Source organism: Ursus americanus, chromosome 20 (assembly GCF_024610735.1).
Source record: "Ursus americanus isolate L20-20 chromosome 20, mUrsAme1.1.p, whole genome shotgun sequence".
Lineage (NCBI taxonomy): Eukaryota > Metazoa > Chordata > Mammalia > Carnivora > Ursidae > Ursus > Ursus americanus.
Window position 1 is genome coordinate 9,635,367 of NC_142146.1, and position 24,188 is coordinate 9,659,554.

The 24,188-nt window shown below is 45.2% G+C and overlaps 1 protein-coding gene and 2 non-coding genes across 3 annotated transcripts; all 3 read left to right on the forward strand.

The window, feature by feature from the left end:
• The first annotated feature begins 4,724 nt into the window (after positions 1 to 4,724).
• On the forward strand, positions 4,725 to 10,149 carry RPSA (ribosomal protein SA). Its single transcript, XM_045798187.2, has 7 exons — positions 4,725 to 4,810; positions 5,605 to 5,770; positions 6,667 to 6,785; positions 8,386 to 8,631; positions 9,355 to 9,483; positions 9,574 to 9,739; positions 9,987 to 10,149. Exons 2-7 carry the CDS (start codon positions 5,638 to 5,640, stop codon positions 10,079 to 10,081), a joined length of 888 nt encoding a protein of 295 aa, XP_045654143.1. The 5' UTR covers positions 4,725 to 4,810; positions 5,605 to 5,637; the 3' UTR covers positions 10,082 to 10,149.
• Positions 6,450 to 6,600, forward strand: LOC123792885 (small nucleolar RNA SNORA62/SNORA6 family). Its single transcript, XR_006779806.1, has one exon. It is a non-coding gene; the product is annotated as a small nucleolar RNA SNORA62/SNORA6 family (small nucleolar RNA).
• On the forward strand, positions 8,689 to 8,843 carry LOC123792884 (small nucleolar RNA SNORA62/SNORA6 family). Its single transcript, XR_006779805.1, has one exon. It is a non-coding gene; the product is annotated as a small nucleolar RNA SNORA62/SNORA6 family (small nucleolar RNA).
• Positions 10,150 to 24,188: the final 14,039 nt, after the last annotated feature.

The window sequence follows — 24,188 nt, forward strand, 5'->3', positions numbered from 1 at the left end:
CTTAATGATTATACCCCATCCTCTCCCACTTGGTACTGGTGTTCGTCTTCATTTTCTTGGCTGTCTTCAAGAGCTCTTTACGTAGTTTTGTCCTGTGTTTCACCTGATTTCCCCCATATCATTGTCTGTAGCCAGCTTTGTCTCCTTTTGACTCCATAAGCCATAAATCTTACCTGGATGTTTTCATTCGCATTCTGTGCCCTTGATGCCTGTTTCCCCCTTCCCCCCATCCCCCAGCTTCCTCCCTGCCGTGTAGTACCTTTGAACTACTGTTTTCTCTGCCTGGAACACTCTGTTCCACCCCAGTGTGATCCGTCCTTCAGAGTTTGGCTCAATCATCCTTTGTACAGGAAAGCTTTTCGCAACCCCTCATGCTAGGTCAGCCTTTTCTCCATGCTCACAGACCCTGTGCTTTCCTTCTGCAGCAGTTAGCACTACTGTAGTTAAATGCCAATGTAGTAGCCATTAAATCTCTCTCTCCAGTTCAGTCATAAGCTCCGAGAGGCAGAGGCCATGTGCCTCACTCATTACTGTGGCCCAGCCTTTTTCTGTGCCTTAAGACACAGAGAAGCGCTGTGACGAATGTTTACTGAATGGCTAGTCTCTGTCTCTCAATTATTTTGTCCATTCCTCAGACTTCACCTCATTACCTCTGTGCATCTAGCCATCTTCTAGTCATCTAGCAGGTGCCACCTGCTTGGATGTCCTGTGACCACTTTAACTGAACAGGTTGGAAGTCAACCTTCTCTTTCCCTCAAATCTCTTCATAAAACCCGTCTCACTGTTAATAATCCTTTGACTCCCCACTGCCTGCAGAATATATTCAAATTCCCCTAGGAGAATATCCCAAGTCCTTCTCTGTCAGGCCTTAACCTATACTATTTGTATATTGCCTACTTGTCCTGGGTCTTGACCACACCAGGTGATTTGCCCTCCCCTCAGTAATCCCCTCACAGAATCAGGCTTGTGGATTACTGAATGTTGAATGAATGCTCTTGGCTATGTTATCATAGTTCATTCTCTCCTTTCTGCCTGAAATGCCCTTTGTTCTCGCTGTATGCTTCCTCTATACCATGCATTCCTTAGGATGCAAGTTGGGTCCCATCCCACTAGAAGGAAAACCTGTATGTAGACCAGTGTTTTTAGAGTAACAAACTCCGGACTGAGCATGAGTTTTCATTGCAATTTTGTTCTAACTTTCGGTGTAACTTTGGACTACATTAAACCCCGGTTTTCACATCACAAAAGATCTGACTTGGCTGAGAACGCATTCCACTGGACTTCGATGAACTTTGGCTTCTTAATAAACTGTTCGTGAATATCCTGCAGGTGTGGCTATTTCTGAACCTAGAGGTTCAAACTGGCAGTTGCATAAGACTGTTGGGCCTGTATGAGGATACAGGTGTTTGGTGAAAATGCTCTGAAGATTGACGGTCACAATGACTGAAGCAACCCAGGATCTCCAGGCCTGTCTCCATTTCAGGGACAATTGTGTCCTTTTTAGTTAATGTGATTTCTCAAATATATATGTGTGTGATTTAGTTTTTTAAACTTTGAGTTTTGATATTTGATGTAACTTTGCTTTTTTATAGAGCATTAAACTTGGTTCATAAAATATCTGGTGAGCCTTCTCTGTTCACTTGTATGCTGTGTAATCCTAGGATTCCCAGCACAGGGGCTTATTTCAGGGGGAGGGCAGCAGCTGAAATAGGCAATAGCTCTTATTTCCTGAGAGGTTAAGGAACTTTTTCAGAATCACACCATGTGGTGAAGCTGGGATTCTAATGCATGAACTAATACAAGACAAAGTGCCAAGTGAGAGAGTAAAGTTGGAAGGCAGAATCCTTTCAGCGGACAGAAAGGACCCTACCATTTAAGGGAATGACGGCTTTGGGACAAAGGAGGGAATGGTTATTTTGGCATATTGCTCAGGCCACTGCAGGTAAGGTTCCTGGAGAGGACTGTAGCACAGCTGGATACCGGACCAACAGGTAAAGGAGGAAGTCTGCCTAGAGAAGGAGGTGGGAAGGTGCCCAAGATGAACCTGAAGTCTGGGGCCAGCTAGGTGTCCCATATTCTCTCAGCTGTAAATTAGAATGGGGCACCCCTAGCCATCCAATGCCACATGAAGTGTAGCTCCAAAAAACTACAGTCCCTAGCACAATTTTATATTTGGGAAAAACTTCAGCCAAGTTTTTATCTCTTTATTTTTTATTACTTTTTAGAGATTTATTTATTTGAGAGAGAGAGAGTGTGCAAGTGGGGGGGGGGGGGAGAAGAGGAGAGAAAGAACCCTCAGGCAGACTGTGTACTGCTTGTGAAGCCTGACAAGGCGCTTGATCCCATGACCCCAAGATCACGAGCCAAAACCAAGAGTTGGAAGCTCAACCAACTGAGCCACCAAGGCGCCCCAAGTTTTCATCTTTTTAAATATGAACCCCAGAAATCAAAAGTTTGCAAAAGATAGGCTCTGGGATTTTTACTAAAAAACGGGCATGAACAGGCGTGCCTGAGTGGCTCAATTAAGTGACTGACTCGGTTCAGGTCATGATCTCAGGGTCGTGAAACTGAGCCTCTTGTTGGGCTCTGTGCTTAGTTCAGAACCACGTGGGACTCTTTCTCCCTCTGCCCCCCCCCCCCGCTTTCTCTCTCTTTAATAAATCTTTTTTTTAAATGGGCATGAATAAAAATTGTCGCAAAAACTTGTGCAGAGCACTGGGAAGCTGCAAGGTGGCTGCAAGAATACTACAGATATTCTTTGGCAAGTGCCTCTTGGGGCAAGGGCTCCTCACCGTGGTTTACTGCCGCAAGTCAGCGAGTCAGTTGTTCTTCATCTTTGGACTTTTGCCAACTCATTTCCTTGCCAAGGATTTTCATCACGCAGATGAGTTCTCAAGAGCGGTTACTGGGCTGCCTGGGTGGCTCAGTCAGTTGAGCGTCTGCTTTTGGCTCAGGTCATGATCCCAGGGTCCTGGGATTGATGTGGGGCTCTCTGCTGAGCAGGAAGCCTGCTTCTTCTCCCTCTCCCTCTGCCTGCTTCTTCCCCTGCTGTGCTCTCTCTGCCAAATAAGATCTTAAAAAAAAAGAGAGCAAAGTTATTATGTGGGAAAAATATTATTTTGTAGAGAAACACCTAAACATAATTACAGTACAATGCCCTCCTTGTAACAAAGGAAGTAGTCTTGTGACAGGAGGGTGCATATGGGAGGGAGCTGCTAATAAGGTGGCTTGGGAGTGTCCAGAACACCCTCCAGAAAAGTAATGCAGTGACAGAAAACTGCCCCTGAAAACCACCCATTCCGTTTTCATGTAGCTATTTTTTCTTTTGAAAGCCAAAATGTCTCCAGACATTTTCAGTAGTTTCTAAGGGTGTTTGTAGCCCTGCCAAAGTTTCTTTCCTTCCTTATCAGCTTTTTAGACTGCAATGGGGTTTTGTTTCAATTTAAAACAAACTGTGTTCCTCAGAAAATTTCAAAAATATGGAAAATCAAAAATATGAAAAAATTCAAAAATGAGAGGGGGAAAAAACTCACCCAGTTTCTTTACCTGTACATTAGCAGTTCTCACCCTGGCTGCATATTAAAATTATCAAAGGAGCTATTTTTAAGAATCAGATTTTTTTAAGTCCTAGAAATGTAATATACAACGTGGTGACTATAGTTAATACTGTGTTGAATATTTGACAGTTGCTACGAGGATAAAAGTTCTCATCACAAGAAAAACCAGATAGTGACAGATGTTAATTAGATTTATTGTGGTGATCATTTCACAATATAAACAATTTATGTAGTACAACTGAAATGTTTTATGTCAATTACACTTCAATAAAAATTTTAAAAATCAGATTTTTAAAATTGAGGCTCAGCATATGTTTAAAACTCTCCAAGTGATTCCCAGGTGCAGCCAAGATACTTGGCTCCTTTTTTTTTTTTTTACCATCATCTTAATGTATAGGGCTTAAATTATCTATTTATTTATTTCCAAAGAGAGACTCCCTCCCCGGGGAGTGATGGAGGGAGGGAAGGGAGAGAATCGTAACTTTAGCTAAGCGATGCTCGATCTTAGGACTGCTATCATGACCGGAGCCAACATCAAGAGTAGGTAGATTAACCAATTTAACCTCTCCTTTTTTTTTTTTTAATTGAAGTACAGCTGACACGGGTTTCAATTTTTTTAATAATCTCCCTCATCCTGCAGTTCTTGCTTGTACATAGAATATTTTGAATATTTCTCAGTGGCTGCATAGTACTATATGAACAATACATTTTTAATAACTAACCTATTGATTGAGATTCCTTTTCTTCTAAAAAAAAAAAAATCTTACCATCTGTACAGTCTTTCCCTTTTAATTTTTTCAGGAAAATTTCCCGAAAGCCAACTTTCAAAATCTGAATTACGTACTGCCAAACTGTTCTCCAAAGAATGAAAACAATTTTTCCAGCTGTTGATCGAATACTCGCGCACGCTGTATTCAACAGCTTCCCAGGTACGGAAACTGCAGCTTAGGCCAGGGACCCGCTTAAGCTCACGTCGACGAAGGGCGACACGAAAATACGAACCGCTATTACTGGCTGCCTGCAGGGGCGCGTTCCTGACGAAGTACTGCAGGGGCGGCCGCACAGCGCGGAACGTCTTTGCGGCGCCGGAAAGCACTACCGTCGCTAACTGCCGTGCTGGGTGTGGGCGCCCATCCGCCCTTCCGCTCGGCTTGTGTTGTCATTGGCTGGCGGCGGAGTATATAAGGACGTCATTTCCGCCCGCCCGTCCTTTCCGCGCTACTCCGGGGAGGGTCCATACGGCGTTGTTTTGTGTGAGTACCCCGTGGGGTTCCTCGGCGTCCTCGAAAGCCATTAGAATAGCTTCCTGCTGGATTGAGGGGTGCGAGGACTGAATGGAAGCTAGCAGGGAAAGCGGGCCTGTCTCGGGCCGGCGCGCTTCACCACTGACCGGATGCCCGCACGTGGCCGGGCCCGGGCCCGGGCCCGCGAGTTCCCACAACGCCCCGGGAGCGCGCGGAGGTCGTGCTAGAGCCGGGGCGCTGGGCGAGGGTGCGGACCGGCCGGCGGCTGCGGTGCAGAAAGAAGGGCTGGCGTACCGCGCTGCGATTGTTTCGGACCTCGGCCGTGAGCTCAGGCCCAGGCACCAATTTACAACAGCTGTTTGGGCTGTTGGTTTTCCTTTTCGTGTTGATTCTTGGCAGGCTTTTGCAGAAAATTAGTTGTAACTCTAGAGAGAAATAATTGTGAAGCGCCCACTTGTAATCTGCATGAAAATTTGTTCGCGTCGTGCTGCCTTTGCTCATCCATACCTTTACTCCGGGTTACTATTGAGTGTTAAGTGGCAGTTCACCATCTTCGTCTTGTTTAATTATTTGGGTGTTTTTCCTATCTCCACACTCACAACGATTTGCTGTAATTTTTTAATGTGTGGGATATGTGTGTTGTATTGTCTCATCCCACTAGACTGTAAACTGAAAAGTGTGGTCCTTGGGTTGCATTTAAATATGAAGTTGTTTGGCTCTCAAGAGTAGTTAGAATGCACCTGGTTCCTTACCCACTTAAAGAACTGGAGTGAAAATGACTGGATTGTTAACTTGTTTTTCAGGTTTCCGTCGTAACTTAAAGGGAAACTTTCACAATGTCCGGAGCCCTTGATGTCCTGCAAATGAAGGAGGAGGATGTCCTCAAATTCCTTGCAGCAGGAACCCACTTAGGTGGCACCAACCTTGATTTCCAAATGGAACAGTATATCTACAAAAGGAAAAGTGACGGTCAGTCGTGCTTTGATTTGCTGGGGAGGGGCATTCCAACTGACTAATAAACCAGATCACTACGTTGGAAATGAGCTTTAAAACTAAGTAAAAGTGGGGTGCCTGGCTGGTTTAGTAGAGCATGTGACTCAATCTCAGGGTTGTGAGTTTCACTCCACGTTGGAGATAGAGACAACTTTTAAGAAATTAAAAACAAAGTGTTCTGGTGGTTTTGGAAGGATAGCTTTCTGGGCTCCAGTTCAAGGGAATGTCTGTTGATAGGTTATGGGACTTGGGTTGCTCCATGAAAGAGCTGTGAGATACGAAGATGAAGCTCATTAGCTTAACTTCTGTAGTGCCTTGTATTTCACAGGTACTGATCCAGGTTTGTTTGTGTTCTGAGAGTGAAGTTGAGCAAGAGATAGGAAGGAACAATTAGGCTGGGAAGGTAGGTTGTAAAGCCTTTGTAAGGCACTTTGGGCAAGGGAGTGCTTCAGCTCAGAGATGAACCCACTGAAGAACATAATCCTGGGAGTGACATGTTGTAAAGCAGTTTTGGGTGAATCTGGCATGGAGGCAGGTGGTAAAGAAAGTGTGGCTAGAGGCCAGGGAGTGGGTAAGAACTTGTGGGAATCCATATGGGGGCCTGATGTAGGCTTAATGCAGGAAAAGAAAAGATGCACTTTGCTACTGAATCAAGGCTGCACACTATTAAAGCTCAGGGTTGAGGCCAGAGGTGGCCAGTGAACTTCTGAGTGTCGGAAGTGTGCTATAAAAACTGCAAGATTTTCGCTAACACCAGTAGAGCTTGTCTCTGTGACTGGAGTTTGATAGTACTCTCTGCTACATACAGTTTTTTAGAAGAAAATCCATTGCAAGTTAGGTCAGGTGTTACAAAGCTTTCTGCCATCACCTAGGTATCTACATCATAAATCTGAAGAGAACCTGGGAGAAACTTCTGCTGGCAGCTCGTGCCATTGTTGCCATTGAAAACCCAGCTGATGTCAGTGTTATATCGTCCAGGAATACTGGCCAGGTTTGTGAACAATATGTTTGGTTTTTATTACAAAAAAATAAGCATACAGGCATTGTGGGATATAGGAAAAAGTATAAGAAAATAAAAATAGTCCGTAATTTAATAGCTTATACAAATATTGAATTGCTAGTCTGTTTCACTATACATAGTACTTGGCATCTGGTGGTTTGTCGAGCTTCACTTTTCAAGAAAGATTTTCTAAAAGGATAATAGTCCTCCGAGGCTCATCAGGCCTCCTAAGAGAATCTTTGCCAGCACAAATAACTTAATTTCTTTTCATGGCCAGTGGCATAAAACTTGTATTTTGCCCCATTTCTGTTTTGACAATTCTTTTTCTGTTGAGAAAACTAATTTCTTGGAAATTGATTTACAATTGGCCCTTGAACACCACCATGAGTTAGGGGCACCAGCCCCATGCATGACTGAAAATCTGTTTAACTTGACTCCCCCAAAACTTAACTACCAATAGCCTACTATTGACCTTCAGAAGCCTTACCAGTAAGAAAGATAAGCAGTTGATTGACACATTTGCTATATGTATTATATACTGTGTTTTTAGGAGTAAAGCTAGAAAGGAAAATACGTAGTACTGGAAAAAATCCACGTGTAAGTGGACCTGCATGATTTAAACCATGTGGTGGCCAAGAGTCCACTAGATTAAGAGCTCTAGCAAGGGTTTCAGTCAGCCCATTTCTAATTTGAAAAAGATGCTTGACTTGAATTTTTGACCGATGTTTAAATTGTGTAGTGAGACATGTTCTTTTGTACTTGTTTAGATTGGTGGTGAAACTGGTTACCATAAATTTAGGGTGTGTTTTGCAGGGGGTTATTCCCCAGAGGCTGGCTTGTGACAGAACTTAAAGTTCGGGGCATGGTAGAAGACAGTTTTTAATTACTACCGTAGAATGAACTTAGTGACAACTACTGTGGTTTCCCTCAGCAAAAATTCACTGAGCATCTATATTGGTCCAGGCAGTGTTGCTGGGGGTTTGGGATATAGTAGGAAAATACTAAGTCTGCCTTTCTGAAGGGATGCAGGAAATACCTTTTTATGGAGGTAAAGGGGAAGGGAAAGAAAGTGGGTATATTCCTGCTTTATATAGGATAGCTGTGATGAAATTGGACCAGATCATGGAAGTGCTTGTTGGTGTCACTGTTGTGCTGTCTGAATTGATGAATTTAATTTTCATGACCCCGTTGGAAGCACATGAGTAACCTGCCCAAGTCACAAGAGTGGCTTACTTGGTTCTTGAAACCAGGCGGTGTGGCCCTGGAGCCTCCAGATGTGAGGAAGCCAATGAGGCCCAGGTGCCCTTGCATTGAGAGTGGGGAGAGCATTCCAGGCAGAGGGTCTGGGGGTGGGGTATGCGTAGCATTTCTGGGCCCTAGTTCTGTAAGTTCTCAGGTAGCACAGAAGACAAAGAATTGCTGGGTGTGTGAAGTGCTTTGATGTTTTCATCGGTGAGGGAAGATAGGAGGGCTCCAGACGCTGTGGCTTGCTTCAGGTGGTTACAGAACTGGGTGTCTGCACATGGACACTTGGGGGTTCCTGTGATGACATCTCTGGAGCACTGCTAACTCTTCATGTTAATTCTTTAAGCGAGCTGTGCTGAAATTTGCTGCTGCTACTGGAGCCACTCCTATTGCTGGCCGCTTCACTCCTGGGACATTCACTAACCAGATCCAGGCAGCCTTCCGAGAGCCAAGACTTCTGGTGGTTACTGATCCCAGGGCTGACCACCAGCCTCTTACAGAGGCGTCTTATGTTAACCTGCCTACCATTGCTCTGTGTAACACAGACTCTCCTCTGCGCTATGTGGACATTGCCATCCCTTGCAACAACAAGGTAACAGTGTTACGGTGTACACTAGAACCTCGAATTCTTGAAATAGTTGGGCATTCCTCTGCACATTGTTAGAGCTTGGAGTTGAGGCCACTGGCTGGCCGATGAACTCACAAGTGTAGGTAGTGTGCTACATGAGGGGCAAGTCTTTTCGCTAACACCACAAGGGTCTCTGGCCCAATGAGTGGAGTTTGATAGTAATTCTTGCTACAAGTATAATTCAAATGTGTCATCTTTAAGAAGAGAGCATTTTTTAAATGGCCTGTGTTCTCTTCTGCTTTTGTCCATATTTCTTAACTGCTTGGGCCTTTCATTACTGGGCCTTTTCCGATTTTCAGAGCAACTTGATGAATCCTGTTGTAAGGTCCTAAAAAGGTGGGTTGCATGTGGTTCAAATTGGTCCAGTTTACTGCTTTCAGAATACCTGGTTCCATCTAATAATCACCCAAAGAGATGTTGTAATACCAGTTCCAGGTATTTTGTTTCATTGCCTAGGGTGGAGTCTTGAAGTTTTGTTTTGTGTTTTTTTTTAATTCCATGGGTCCAGTGCCAGTCAAGGTTGAGACACACTAATACATAGAATACTCCTTGTTAAAATAAGCACTTAACTAAGACAGGTCTATTTTGTTGGTACCAGGGGTCTAGGTGGGACAGATAGATGGAATGGGGAGGTGCATGCTGTTGGGGGTGACCCAAGTGTCACTTCTTAACCTGGTGCTCTTGCAGGGAGCTCACTCAGTGGGTCTAATGTGGTGGATGCTGGCCAGGGAAGTTCTGCGCATGCGTGGCACCATTTCCCGTGAACACCCATGGGAGGTCATGCCTGATCTCTACTTCTACAGAGATCCTGAAGAGGTAAGCTTCCTCCACAAAGAAGCAAGTTAGACATCTTGGTCTACTTCTTTGAAATAAAATTTGTTTTTATAATTTTTTTTCCTTAATCAGATTGAAAAGGAAGAGCAGGCCGCTGCTGAAAAGGCTGTGACCAAGGAGGAATTTCAGGGTGAATGGACTGCTCCAGCTCCTGAGTTCACTGCTACTCAGCCTGAAGTTGCAGACTGGTCTGAAGGCGTGCAGGTGCCCTCTGTGCCCATTCAGCAGTTCCCGACTGGTATGTGTCGAGATACATCAGTTTGGATTTTTGGTATTCTTAATCTTTTAAAGGATCTCCATGGCTGTGTATATTAGCACCGAAAGGTTCTTGCGCTATAGCTGTGCTAATGTTTTGATGATTGAATTCAGTGCTTTTGAAGTGGTCTGGCCTTGAGTGTTTGTCCTTTGAAATGTGTATTTGGTGGAAATCAAGGCATAGTGTTGGGAGTGGGGCTGACTGTGTTTTTTTGGTGTTCCCTTAACAGAAGACTGGAGCGCCCAGCCGGCCACTGAAGACTGGTCTGCAGCTCCTACTGCTCAGGCCACTGAATGGGTAGGAACCACCACTGAGTGGTCTTAAGCTGCTCTTCCACAAAGGCAAACAGAATGGGAATGAGGTTGACGGAAAATAAACAGTTTGTAAAAGTCGTCCATTTCTGTTTATTTTGCATTCCAGATCAAGAAATGCCTGGGATTATTCCATGACCTGACTTCAGTTTTACTTCTAAAGCCCACTTTAGATAAAAGTACTTCTGACGTGAGAGTTTCCCTTCACTTCTCTTTTGTGTAAGGAACAGCTATTCTGGAAATAGATTTAGGGGCGCCTGGGTGGCTCAGTCTGTTGTGTCCCACTCTTGATTTCAGCTTGGGTCATGATGTCAGGGTTAAGGCATTAAAGCCCCATGAGTGTGGAGCCTGCTTAAGATTCTCCCTCCCCACCTCCCCCACCCCCACTCCTGTACTCTCTCAAAAAAATAGATTTAAATAATTGTAAATAGGTGGTAACCCTGGGAATAGTTTTTCCGAGGTCAGACCTGATACTCTTTTATTGCCATCTGCCCTTGTAAGTTATATAGAGCCAGAGTTTGAGTAAATTGCTTTTCAGTGACAGCCTTGCTGTATGCCAGTCATGTGACCAATCCTTAAGTAACATCTGGTATTTGAAAAGCTGCCTAGGGCAAAGGTGGGATGCAGTCTTTTCTACTCTGGAACCATTGGAGGGGACCCAGCTTGTCACCAGCTCAGCTTGCCTGCCGGTTCTGGGAGGGTTGTACAGGTGTATAAAAAGGTCATTAGGTTGTGCTCTCCATATCTGCCGTTTTCTGTGTATATTCCATTCTATTTAAAATGCAGCACTCTCCTTGTCATTTCACAACATTTGACCCATTAAAAATTGGAGAAATAGGGTGGACCCAGGTTTTGAGGAACCTGAATGAGGTACATTGATTCACTCCCCCTCTTGGAAGACATAAATATCCGTGTGACCTGATTACTAGGGCCCCTTCCAATAGTGCAGGGGCAGTAAAGGGACCCTATAGCTCAAGCATCATTGGTTTCTTGGGGATTCTGTACTCTGTGCAGAACAAATTTGGGTGCCTCTGCCATAAAACAGCAAAGCTCCAATGTGCTTAGGCCTTGAACCCATAGCACTTTGTAGTGCTGCAAATGGTCAGCAACACCAGTTAATTCCTGGAATCAGGATGGCTGGAGGGAGGGCAGGTGCAGAAGGACCAGAAAGAAAATTGGGAGTGGGGGAGAGGTGTAGAACATATTAACAGACTATTAGCCTGTTTTGGGGCAGAGGGGGCTGTTCAGGGAACAAGGAATAGGAAAACTGGTGTTTTCATGGCAACTTAAAGTATATATTCTGGAAAATAGTGGTGTCAAAGGCTGACTCCCATGTGGCAACTGCTGGTCCAACCCCCATCCCTGCTCTCAATCTGTGTGCTAGTGGCCAGGACTTACAACCTAGAGCCCTTGCTGTATTTTGCCCCTTGCTCAGGCACTCCTGGCATTCCCACAGTAGTTCCCACAAACAGGCCTTTTTCCCCTAGACCTAAGTTCCTAAACTTAAGTCCAGAGTTAAGGGACCATGAGCTTGGCCTAACCTCGCACAGTTGGGTTTATACCCAGCATGATGCAGCCGAGGGATCTAGGTGGAATTTCTCAGAGATCTTACCCACCTGGGTTTAGCTTGCCCAGGGCCTCACACCCTCTGCATCCAGGAGAATTCAATCCTGTTCCTCGTGTCAACAGCTGCTGAGATTTCTGCTCCAACCCAGGACCACAAAGTGGCCCAGACTTAAGTCACCCCACTCCAGGACAACGTTGCTGTCCCATGGCTGCAGAGCCAGTGCCTTAAACCAGCACAAACTGGAATAGACATTTTAAACCAGTCCAAACTTTTTTTCAGCTGGATGGTGCCTACCTAATGGTTACTCCTTAAGCCTGCTGAATCTAAGTGACAAATTAATCTCCGCCTCCAGGTGTTCACCCTGCAACCTGCCACTGGCAGCTTTACCCCGTGGGTGTCAGCAGCCTTGAGTCTTCCCAGGGACTGCTGTAGTGAGGAGGAGCTTACCTCCCTCCCCTGCCCTGCGTTTGATTTGGCCAAGTGGACCTCTTTTTTTTGGCACTTTTCCATCTGTTCACACTAGCACAGTCTTCCCGGACATAGTAGCTCATTCAGTTCTCTTACCCCACCTGATCTTGGAAACTGCTGTGAATAATACATGGCTTATGATTTTTTTTCCTTTATTGTGGAAACAATACTTAGCATGAGAAGAAACCTCCAGCTTAAGATTTTTCTTGTTCTTATCACAGCTTCTAGCTTTTGATGCGCTTCTTGGGTTTTGTCTTACAAACTTACAGAAACTGAATTCCATCCATAAGTTTTGTAGGGTTCCCCCTTTTCTCCTCTGCTTTCCTAAATACTTTGGGGGCTTCCATAGAGCACGTTTCTTACTACATCCCAGTACAAAGGCAAATCAGCATCCCCACTGAATTCAGCCGAACACAGAACTTGACACTTGGTAGATACTAGTCAGTACTCTGAACAGAGAAAGAGGTTAAGAATAAATCCTAGGGGCGCCTGAGTGGCTCAGTCGATTAAGCATCCGACTTTTGATTTTGGCTCAGTTCACGATCTCAGGGTTGTGAGATCAAGCCCTGCATTGGGCTGCATGCTGGACATGGGACCGGCTTGAGATTCTCTCTCCCCCCTCCCTCTGCCCCTCCCCCCACTTGCATGCGCTCTCTCTCTCTCCCTCTCCCTCTCTGATAAAATCTTTTTTAAAAAGTAAGTTGTAGAGATTTACAAAGCATTTAAGAAAGAGCTGGAGGGTTATATTCCATTAAGCAAGCCTCAGGCTCCCAACAAGGCTTGAGGTGCCCACTTTTACACATTTGGCAGCACAGAGCTCATTTCACAGGCAGCTGCATCACCTGCTCTAAAACTTCCCTAGGGTGTTACAGTCTGCTCCCCGACATCAAAGTCGCAGTCTCACACGGTGTTTCAGGGACATGCTGCGCTCTCTGGGGCCGGCTTGGGTTGAGGTCTTCTGGTGAGTGGGTGGGTGAGACTAGGTCTGGTCTGGGCCATGGCCCCTCACCAAGGTGATCTGTGAAGGGCCTCTGGCTGTTGCATTACCCTGGACATCATGTGCTATGAGTGAGGCAGATAAGCATAGCTGATTCCAAAGCCCGCTCTGCTGAGGTGATGTAAGAAAGCCTTGCCTAGCTCCTTCCTTACGTGTGGCTCTGGGCAAGAGATGTCTCCCAGTGGCTCAAGTGGCCCCAGCATGTAGATAATCATGGGGCTGTGATTCAGAGATTGTTGTGCACGGCAATTAGCCTGGATCCCAGCATGTAGCAAACACTCATTCTATGTATCACATTGTCTGTTAGTGCATAATTTAAAAAGAATTTTTAATTGTAAAATGCATCATCCATGCAGATGACTACAAAAGATATATTTGTATATTCTAGAAAAATAAGAATCAAATGAAAGCCTCTGTAATCATTACATGGGTTTTGACATAGAAAGCTGCCAGAATCTGAGAAGGTTGCCATGTGAGCTTCCTGTTCCTTGCTTGCCCCCTGAAGTCACAGAGCTCCTCTCCTGCAATACCTTGGTTCACTTGATTGTTAGATACCTAAGTGTGCCCTTTCAGTCAAGAATTTAGTTTCCCTGACTTGAGTTTCCTATAAATGAAATCATAGAATATTTTTTGGTGTCATTTGCTTTTTTAAATTTTGATTTTAAGTTTTTTGGGGGGAGGGAGAGAGAATTTTTTTTTTTAAGATTTTATTTATTAAACAGCGAGTGAGGGAACACAAGCAGGGGAAGTGGGAGAGGGGGAAGCAGGCTTCACGCTGAGCAGAGAGCCCGACGCAGGGCTCGATCCCAGGACCCTGGGATCATGACCCGAGCTGAAGGCAGACACTTAACAACTGAGCCACCCAGGAGCCCTGGAAGAAAGAGAATATATATATATATTTTTTACAGATTTTATTTATTTATTTGACAGAGACAGCGAGAGAGGGAACACAAGCAGGGGGAGTGGGAGAGGAAGAAGCAGGCTCATAGCAGAGGAGCCTGACGCGGGGCTTGATCCCAAAGCGCTGAGATCACACCCTGAGCCAAAGGCAGACGCTTAACGACTGCGCCACCCAGGCCCCCCTATGGAAGAAGGAGAATCTTAAGCAGGCTCCACGACCAGTGTGGAGCCCGACTTGGTGCTTGATCTCACAACCCTGAGATCATGACCTGAGCCAAAATCAAGAGTTGGATGCTTAACTGACTGAGCCACCCAGGAGCCCCTTGTGTGATTTACTTCTTGCCTTCAGTGTTGTGCGTTGTGCCTTTCATCCCAGTTGCTATGTTCCTACAGAATCATCCATGACATCAATATCCTGCAATGGCCATTTGGGTTGTTTCCATGTTCTGACCATTATCAACAGAACTACTTTGAACATTTTTGATAGATCCTGGTGCACCCAAATTTCCCCACTGTGGCCTTCAACTCTAACTTCACCAGGTAACATCAGATGGTTTCACAATAGTATACAAAATCCTATGAAAACACAACCACAACCCTCAGTACCTTGTAGTGTTCACACCATCCTTTCTTCACTGCGCAGAACAGCTGTGTCTCAAAATCCAGGGACCATCCATGCAAAATCTGATCCTGGTTTCTCTATTCTACCCCTACTCTAGGAGTCCGTCCCTGGCCCAATGCCACACTGTTCTTCCTCTTTACTGGAATTTTATAATCTATCATGGCAATAGGTATGGCAATCCTCTTCCCTTCCTCTTCTCTTCAAGAAAGTCCTGGCTATTATTGACCATTTTGCATTGTTAACACACATTTTTTAATCAATTAGTACAGTTCCACTATAAATCCAATTGGGATTGTATTGATGCTATAATTTAGAGCAGTATTGACTGACATTGAGTTTTTCAATCCATGACCAACCTATATATCTTGCCAGTTTCTCATTTTATGCCTTTCCCTCAATAAAATTTTATAGTTTTTCCCGAAGAGGTTTTGCATGTCTTTTGGTAAATTTATTCCTAGACTCTTAAGATATTTTAAATCGTACTCCTTAAGAAGCCATTATTAGGAATCCTATTGTAACAGCTTAATCCATATTCTAAATAACGTAGATACCCAGTGGTAAATGGTAAATGTCACTATTGCCATGGGGCTTCTGACTCTGCCTGAGCAATTCAGACCCTTTGTGCAAGGCAAGAATGATTACTAAATTCCATCCATGAAAAACCTGCTCCAAACCTGCGTGCCACACACTGTACTCATTCAGTAGAGCAGACCCTGTCATACTTCTGGTGCTAAGTGCAGCAGGTTTCACTTAGGAATAACCCAAGGAGTATCCAGTTTTTTCTCTGCAGAGAATCTCAAGTAAAATAAGAATTCAACATTCAACAAGTATTTATTAAGGACATACTCTAGGCTAAACATTATTCTAAGCACTGGGGATAGAGCAGTGAATGAAAACAAAGCTTGTAACTTGTGACCCATATTTTGATTAATTAGTTAAGTAAACCATTTTCAATGGGAACATGGAGAAGATATGTCTAAAACAAGAATCGTAGGCATTAACCTATAGAAAAGAAGCAAATGGAAAGAATCATCGGGGAGAATCAAAAGACAGTTAAGAAACCCCTCTGGAAGGAGGAGTCACAGCCCAGTCTCACCAAGTGGAGCAGAGAGAGGTCTACACTCGGGGAGCTGGGGACCTTTACCATAAGCCCCGGAGTCTCTTGGAACCCATGCTGTGTGAAAGGTGTAGACCTCTACTGTCTGCCCCACAGAAAAGTCACCTACATTTTTTTTCTTCCTTTTCCTTTAGATATTTCTGGAAATGAGTTGGGGACTAGGAAAAAATCTCTAACTGCAGAGACATCTACCCCAGTTCTGCCCCTGCTGTACCCTCAGTGAAAGACAATGTCCCAAGGAGCACTCTCCCCTTTCCATGGGTGGTTGGCTCAGTTCACACTGGTACAAAGAGCACTCCACATTGCCAGAAGTGCTCATCATCATGTTCCCACCAAAAGGCCCTCCACTACCTCCTCGGCCACTGACCTCTGCATTTCCTTCTATCCAATACCCTATCCCAACCCAAAGGTGTCTTCCATTTATGATTTGCAAGAGAAAGTTACAGCTTCAAGCATGAGAAAGTAGTCCTCCAGACCATCATGGCCGTCCATACACAGAACTCTGCTCAGGGCCTCAGAGGCTTTCAAGCCTGAAGGAATGAATGGGCTGGTTTGACATTTGTTTCAAAATCCCTTGTAGAGGATTATTTATTTTTTGTATTAGTGTGTATCATTTCATATAGAGAGAATTCTGTTAAGTACATTGGTTTTTCAAAACAATGTCTACTAATACTCTGCATTTGCAATTTAGAAATGAAGAAATATGATCACAATTTAAAATACAATGGACAGATTTAACAAGACTGTTGGAGAGAAGTTTGGTGAGCTAGAAAAATATATGAAAAATTACAAGGAGAACAGAGAAGAGGGACAGAAAATCAGAGACGTTAAGGTACACAAAGGGTAAAATGAGAAAGTCAAACATCTGGTTGGGAATTGTAGCAGGAGAGGAGAGAAAGAATGACAGTCAGTGTCAAAGAGAAAAGGCTGAGAACTTTCTGAAATTCTCATGAATCCACAAATTCAGGAATCCCACTGTGTCCCAAGTAGGATCAATTCTTTTTTAAACATTTATTTATTTGACGGAGAGAGAGAGAGAGCACAAGCAGGAGCAGCGGGACAGGGAGAAGCAGGCTCAGGGAGCCTGATGCGGGGCTCGATCCCAGGACCCTGGGATTGTGACCTGAGCTGAAGGCAGGCGCTTAGCTGACTGAGCCACCCAGGTGCCCCAGTTAGAATCAATTTTTAAAAACCTATCCTTCACATTCCTGAGGAATCATGGAAACACCAAAAACAAAAGTGTTCTTGAAAGCAGCTGAGGAGAAAAAGAACACCTGAGTATTCCCCATCAAGAGTGACTGAAGACAGTTGAATGAGAAAAATGAATGGTCAACCCAGCTCTCTTACCTAAGAATGAGGACAATATAATGACTTCTCCAAAAAACAAAAATAAAGTTAATAAGGCGGGGGGAGTAACGCCGGTGGAAGCTGTGCCCGAGTGCTGGTGGTCCACCAATGTCCATCCTCCCTTCTTCCATAGTAATAGCTCCCCTGACTTTAATAGCTAGGTATAGGCTGAGAAGCTGGTACCTCAAATTACATGGTGGTAGGATGTTTGGTCAGGTTTTGAGGCCTGCATTACTTTGGACGGTAGAGTACAATTTGACGAAATCTGTAGCGTTAGGGAACTGGTAGGAAAGATCCAGAATGATGGCTTATGTTGACAATTTTTTGACTGCTTTGAGCCAAGTCATGAGTAAGACAAGAACTCCAGCTAAATCTGGCCAGCCTATAAAGCAGCAATGGAAGGACCCAGATTTTTGCTAATACGGTCACATTCTATATCTGGTATCCATACACTCAGCCAAATATTTCTGTACAACCAAGTCAAACAGTTATGAGCTATGCAACAGAAGGGGCAAACTTTGAAGGGAAAAACATTCTTAACTCTTTGGAAAGATGGCATGTAGGAAGGTGAGATTAAGGTAGGATTAAGGTGTGGTTTTTCCATTACAGAGCTACCATAAACAAGAAAAAAATCTGGCAAAGTCAGATTATGGTAACAGGGCTTTGGAACAGGAACTCTCCTACTGACTGGTGGGAGTATAAATTGGTACAGTTTGGCATTATTTAGTAACATAGCATCTGTAATATCCCTGTTAGGAATATACACCAAAGAAACTCATGCACATTTGCCCTAGGATACATGGACAGGAATGTTACTCAACAACCCTGGAAACGGTCGATGGTCCACCTACAGCACAGTTGATCAGCTGTCATATATTTACATCACAGAGTGCCAGGCAACAATGAACATGAACAAAGCACAGCTACACACAATGGTATGCATCAACTTCACAAACATAACTTTGGGCAAAGAAAGTGGTAACAGAAATTATTCTTAATATGTGATTCCATTTGTAAGAAGCTCAAATAACAGACAAAGGGAAACTATACTCTTTAGAGATGTATTCCTTGGTGGCATACATTATAGACATCAATAAAGTATCCAATTTAAGCAGTAAAAACCAAAAAAAGAAAAAGAAGGGGGCATCTGGGTGGCTCAGTTGGTTGAACATCCAACTTGATTTCAGCTCAGGTTGTGATCTCAGGGTCAAGGGACCGGACTGAGCCAAGCACTGTGTTCCGTACTCAGTAGGGACTGGGCTTCAGATTGTCTCACCCTCTCCTTCCCTCCCTCTCTCTCTCAAATAAAATCTTCTTAGAGAAAAAGAAAAAAGCATTCAATAAAATATATATAAAGAGCAGAGGGGGCATGTTGAAGATAAAGTGTTTCCATGTCTTTGTTAATGAGAGAGGTTAAAATATCAGCTCTAGAATATAAGAATGTCTCTCATCCTGCATGCTCATTGTATAACAGAACCTTGCCACTACCTCACGGATGGAATCTTTGTCCTCCTCCTCTTAATCTGAGCGAAACTTTGGAATTGCCCCAACTCAGGAATAGTGGAAACGACACTGCGCAATTTCCAAGGATACAGCATGAAAATGCCACTGCCATTGGTCTGGATCTCTTGGGACATTTGTTCTGGGAACTCCGCCACCGTCCAGTGAAGAAGCCCAAGAAACTGAGAAGCCCACTTGGAGAAGAAGCAAGGCCCCTTGCCCCCAGACCCCAGACTAGCTGAACTGCCAACCGACAGCCAGCATTAACTTGCCAGCCACGTGTGTGATCCGTACTGACAGTGGATTGTCCAGTCTCGGTTTGAGCCGTCTCTGTGGACGCCACGTGGAGCAGATGTAAGTCATTCCTGTCAAGCTCTGTTGGGATTGAGTATCTGTGAGCAAAAGAAATGATTGTCGTTTCAAGCAGCTTCGCTTTAGGAAAGTTTGTTATTCAACAATAGGCAGCTGATACAATGGAAAAATTCTAGAGGCATTACACTACAGAAAGAAGACACAGACGCCCACTATCACCAATCCTTTGTTTCATAGCAATGAACTTCTCAGGCAATGCGATTGGGCAAGAGTAACTGTAGACACAATAATAGCCAATTGACTTTTCCCTGTAGAATTTACAATAAGCATTTCTCCCAGATAGTATAGCTTTTGTACCTATTGTACATGTTAGCTATATAATATAAGCTGTTAAGTGATTACCAAATAGTTTATATGTTTATTTTCCTATTTTTAATATTTTACAAAATTTCTACTTTATAAACATAGCTGTCATGAACATCCTTGTGATTAACTGGAGCAAAAGACAGGGACGATTTAAGGATTTAAAAGAAAATCATTCCATTTTCTTAAATCGCATTTTTAGTAGCGTCTAAAGAGAATGCAGAGTTCAATTTATCATCAGCCACAATAATTACTGATCTTTGTTATCTGATTAATGAAAAATTTCAGCTCGGTGAAGTTTCTTTGCATTTCAACTAGGTAAAGAGCAGTTGCTGACCTGCTTTGATTTGAAGATCCAGGAAGAAGCTGCAAGGCTTGCCACTCTGAAAGTGTTCCTCCATGCACGGGGAAGTGGGTCTAGGTGGCATAAGGTCCCCTCTGCCAACAGTAATCTAAGCATAAGATAATCAAATGAAAAAGCCACTGCCTGCCACATTTGCTGTAAAAATAAAGAGAAAAATAACATAAACTCTTATACCTTGCAATTTTATTATTCAACAATATTTGCTGAAAACCATGTGCTCTTCATTAAGCTAAGAACATGGGATCTGACAAAGAACTAGGAACATTCCCTACCCTCAAGGAATGTAACCTGTAATGTGGAAAGAAGACAAATAAAAAGACATTATGTGAGGGTGCAAAAAGCAGAGGTATCTGTACCACCTTTTTTTTCCTGTAAAACAGTAGGTTTATGAATCAAAGATACAGTACTTGAAAAAACCTTCCATTTTATATTTCAAAGAATTTATACCTTTCACCTTACCCATGCCTATAATAGAGACTACCATCTAAATTAAAATGGGAAAACAGAGGAATGTATGGCTTTCATTCATCTAAATCCACAAACGGAAGAAGGGCTCCTGAGGATCACGGTCAGTCATTCTGTTAACCACGGGAGGGCAGCGGCACTCTGCCTGTGAAATGCTTCCTGGCTGGTGCTTTTCCAAACCCTGGTGAAGATCTGTGCCTGTTCCACCATCTGAGAGCTGGTGCTCAGGACCAGAACATGACCCAGGTGCTTAAAACACAGCTTCTCTCCTGTAGGTAGGGTTCTCAGCCTCACAAGGGTTCCACCAGGAGACAGCTCGAAGGTCCCCTTTTGTGACAGATTCACAAAGAATTGCTTTGAACCCCCTGCATCTTTCCAGTGATGGGCAGTCCCAGGGGCTCAATATCGCAGAGGACTTCCCCCAACTCAGTTGGGCATTCTCAATGAGAATGCACGGTGGGAAATGGGCGTCTTTCCCACGGGGCCTTCCTGAGGCTGGGAGGGACATATTGTCATCACCAGCACAGTTCAGGTTGTCCGAGCAGGCCTGGAATGATCCTGTTGCTTTTTCTTGTCTTCGCTCTTAGATGATTTCATTTTATTAGAACCTTCTAGAACCCAACCTAGTACATTATTTACCATAGCACTTGCTACTGCAGAAAATGCCATCTAACACTGTTCAGGAAACCAGAACCTTAAATATAAGACTGAAAAAATTCAGGACGTAAAGAATATCCGATTTATTTCTGTACAAAGAACCTGGTACATATTGTTCTATCCCAGATAGAAGCCTGCTTTGGTGAAACAACCCGGATAAATCTAATTGAGTTCTTGTTCTTGCCTTCTAAAGAATCCCCTTGGTCAGTGCTTGGCCACCTCACTTGGGAGGTCCCAGCTTATTACCATTCTGGAACTCCTCTTGGGTGCTCCCCCTCCCCAAAGTCCTTAGCTCAAGGGACTTTGAAATATTTTCCAAGGTGGGAAATCCTTATAAGAGAGTAAACTGAATTTCTGATACAGACTGAAAGAAGTTTGGAATCAGTAAGGTGAATAAAAGGGCATTCGAACTGCATATTACCACTCGGGATGGAAAATGTAAATTGACTCCATAGGAATGAGACCAGGTTCTATGACTTCTAAGCTGGCTCCAAAGGATATTTCCAGCAACAGGTCCTAAACATGTTTTGAACACCTGTAGGGCAATTTTTCCTGTGCAAGTCCAGTCTCTAGATTAAGGGTCAGTCATGAAACTTCACTCATATTTCTTAGAAATTAGCTAGCAGATTGGACCCGCTCTTGTAATGGCTAAGCAGCTCCTATCAGACAATCTCCCATGGATGAACACTAAAAATCAGGAGGAAATATCAAAAACTGTTGCTGGAAGATACAAAAAAAAAAAACAAAACAAACCCCAAAAGTAGGTAGGTTCCAGAAGGGAGTTGACCCCCATAAGAATAAAGTCACTAGATCGGTTTCCCATTTTTTATAGCTGTTATCTTTTGTCAACCCCAATCTACCCAGAGCAGGACAGCTAAAGCTGGAATAGAAGCCAGCATTCTTCTATGATGCATAACCAGAACTAGCTTGAAGCAAGTTAATTAAAATCACCTGTAGCCCCCCTGGCACTTATTGGCTATCATCTCACACAAAGAAAGAAATTAATTTCCTATCTAAGTACTCACACACGCAAGGATGGAAAGTGTACCTGAGATTGTTCAAGGACGAAGGACGTCTTTATGAAAGGACCAACAACAGGGGGTACAGCGCATGGCAGGCATAAAATGAATGTTTCCTTCCTTTCTCCTCTTCCTTCTCAAGAAATAATTAACACTCTTAAAGTTCAGATTTCACATCCCCAAATTCTTCTTTTGACCCCTTCTCTGAGCTTGGTATTGTCTAATAAAACTTAAAAGAAGGGTGTCTGTTCATGGATGCCATTGGTCTCAAATATTATGGAGCAAAGAAAGAGACTTCAAACACGGAAGAAATCCCAAGTCCAGGTTCCTGCTGGGAAAAAAGAACAGCATGAAGGAGTTTAGCAGGAAAAGTAGCTTTTGGAGGGGATACTTAATATTTGGAGGATAAGAACCTAGTAACCACTTGAAGGAACGGACAGCTAAGGCTTCTCCCTTCATCCAGAAACAGGCACTGGTAGGATACCGGCACTGAGCTTTGGGTCACCCACGGAGGATTTAAGCGTGGTCCCTGTCTCCGCTATCATCACAACCAGGGCTTCATAATTCTATCACTCTTGCTTACCTGTATGCATTTGTCTGTTTCAGTGGTGTGGGTGTAGGAAGCGGACTTGTCCTACCTCCACGGTGCCTAAATCTAGTGGCGAAGCACACAGCCCAACCGTGTCTGTCAAGGCCTTTGTCGACAAGCTCTTGGTAAAAGCAGGCAAATCTGATCTAAACCTGACATGGAGGAATCTTCGCTCGGGAGTTGTGTCTTGCGGGTCAGGGCAGCTCAGGGCTGACACAGGTTTGCATGGTGTAAGTCATCGAGGTCAGCCCCTGGTGCTCAGTGCTCCAGCCACAAGCACACAGCCGGTGAGTGAGCACTTGGGGAGACCTCCCGCGCACTCACCGTTAGCCAGAACTGGCAAGAGCCCTTGGTAGGTAAAGTCCGGTCAGCAGGCCTGGGCTAAGCTCTCTCCTCCGCAAGCCTCTAAAATTGGAGCCTGTGCTCAAACAGGTCGGGAAAAAGGCACAGGAAGACGGGAAGTTGAGCGCAGTCCCACATCCCTCGCGGCTCCCGCGGGTGCAGCGAGCGGGCGCCGGGCGCCTCCGGGCTCCGGGCACCCGCGGCCCCGGACTTGCGGGAGATTTGAGGCCCGCGCGGACCTGACTCCCCAGACGACCGGCCAGGGGGCTCGGCCTCCCGGCCCCACCTGACCGGCTCCACGCCGCGGGGACGCCCTCGCCCCGCCGCCCGCAGAGGGCCTGACCCAGCAGGCTGCTCCAGGACGCCGCAGGGTTCCCTCATCCGCCCCGGGCCTCGGCGGCTGGGGGCTCCCGACGGATTCCTCCTCACTCCAAGCCTGGAGCGCCGGGGGGGCGGGGGCTCCCAGGGCGTCTACCCCTCGGTCCCCACCTTCCAGCCCTGTTCGTCTCTGGCGACCCACCCTGGGAGCAGACCTGGCCTCCCTCCCTCAACGCTCTCTCAGCAACTGCCCGCGACCCAAGATCTCTCGACAATCCCCAAAGGCCCCCAGTCAGCACCCCAACAGCACCCAGACGGCCCCCAAGGGAATCCAACCAATCCCAACAGACCCTGGCCAATCCCTACCGGTTCCCAGCCAGCTCACAAAAGCCTCTAGCCAGCCCCCAAAGGTCTTCAGCCAATCCCCAACGGCCCCCAGCCAGTCTCAAAGTCCTCCTGCCAATCCCCAACGGGACCCAGTCAGCCCCTAAGGGAATTCAGCCAATCCCAATGGACCCCGGCCAATTCCCAACGGTCCCCAGCCAGTGCCCAACGGCTCCCAGCCAACCCCCAGTGACCCCTGGTCAGCCTCCAACAGACCTCAACGACCCTACATTTGGATCTTAACCTACTCCCCGGCCAGGGTGGGGCTGGGAAGGCTCCCTAGAGGACGCTGTGTTTGAGGGGCAGGAAGGATGAGGAGAGCTGACAAAGAGGGTCTGCAGGGTATTGTAGGCTGAGGGGAGGAGGGTGCCTGGAGAAGTCATAACTTGGGGGGCCTCTCTGGTTATCTAGTGTGCGGCTGGTGCTTAGAACCTGGGGAGAGAGGAGAGGACAATGCTGGGTAGGAGAGTGGAAGCAAGGCCTCCAGCTGGAATGGAGAGGGCTGAGCGGTGCAGTCAGATGTGTGGTGTGGGAGGAAGCTCTGGGGGCAGGCAAGTCTGGGGCAGGAAGCTGGCTAGGAGATTGTGTGGGTGACCTAGGTAGGATGGAAGGTGGTCTGGCTAGAAGATGGCCCTTTGCGTGGAGAACTGTAGACTTGTTTTTAAAGCTACAAGCAAGAACCTAAGTCACACAAAGCAGGAAAGAATATCCAATGGAAAAAAGACAGTCTCTTCAGCAATGGTGCTGGGAAAATTGGACAGTCACATGCAGAAGAATGAAACTGGACCA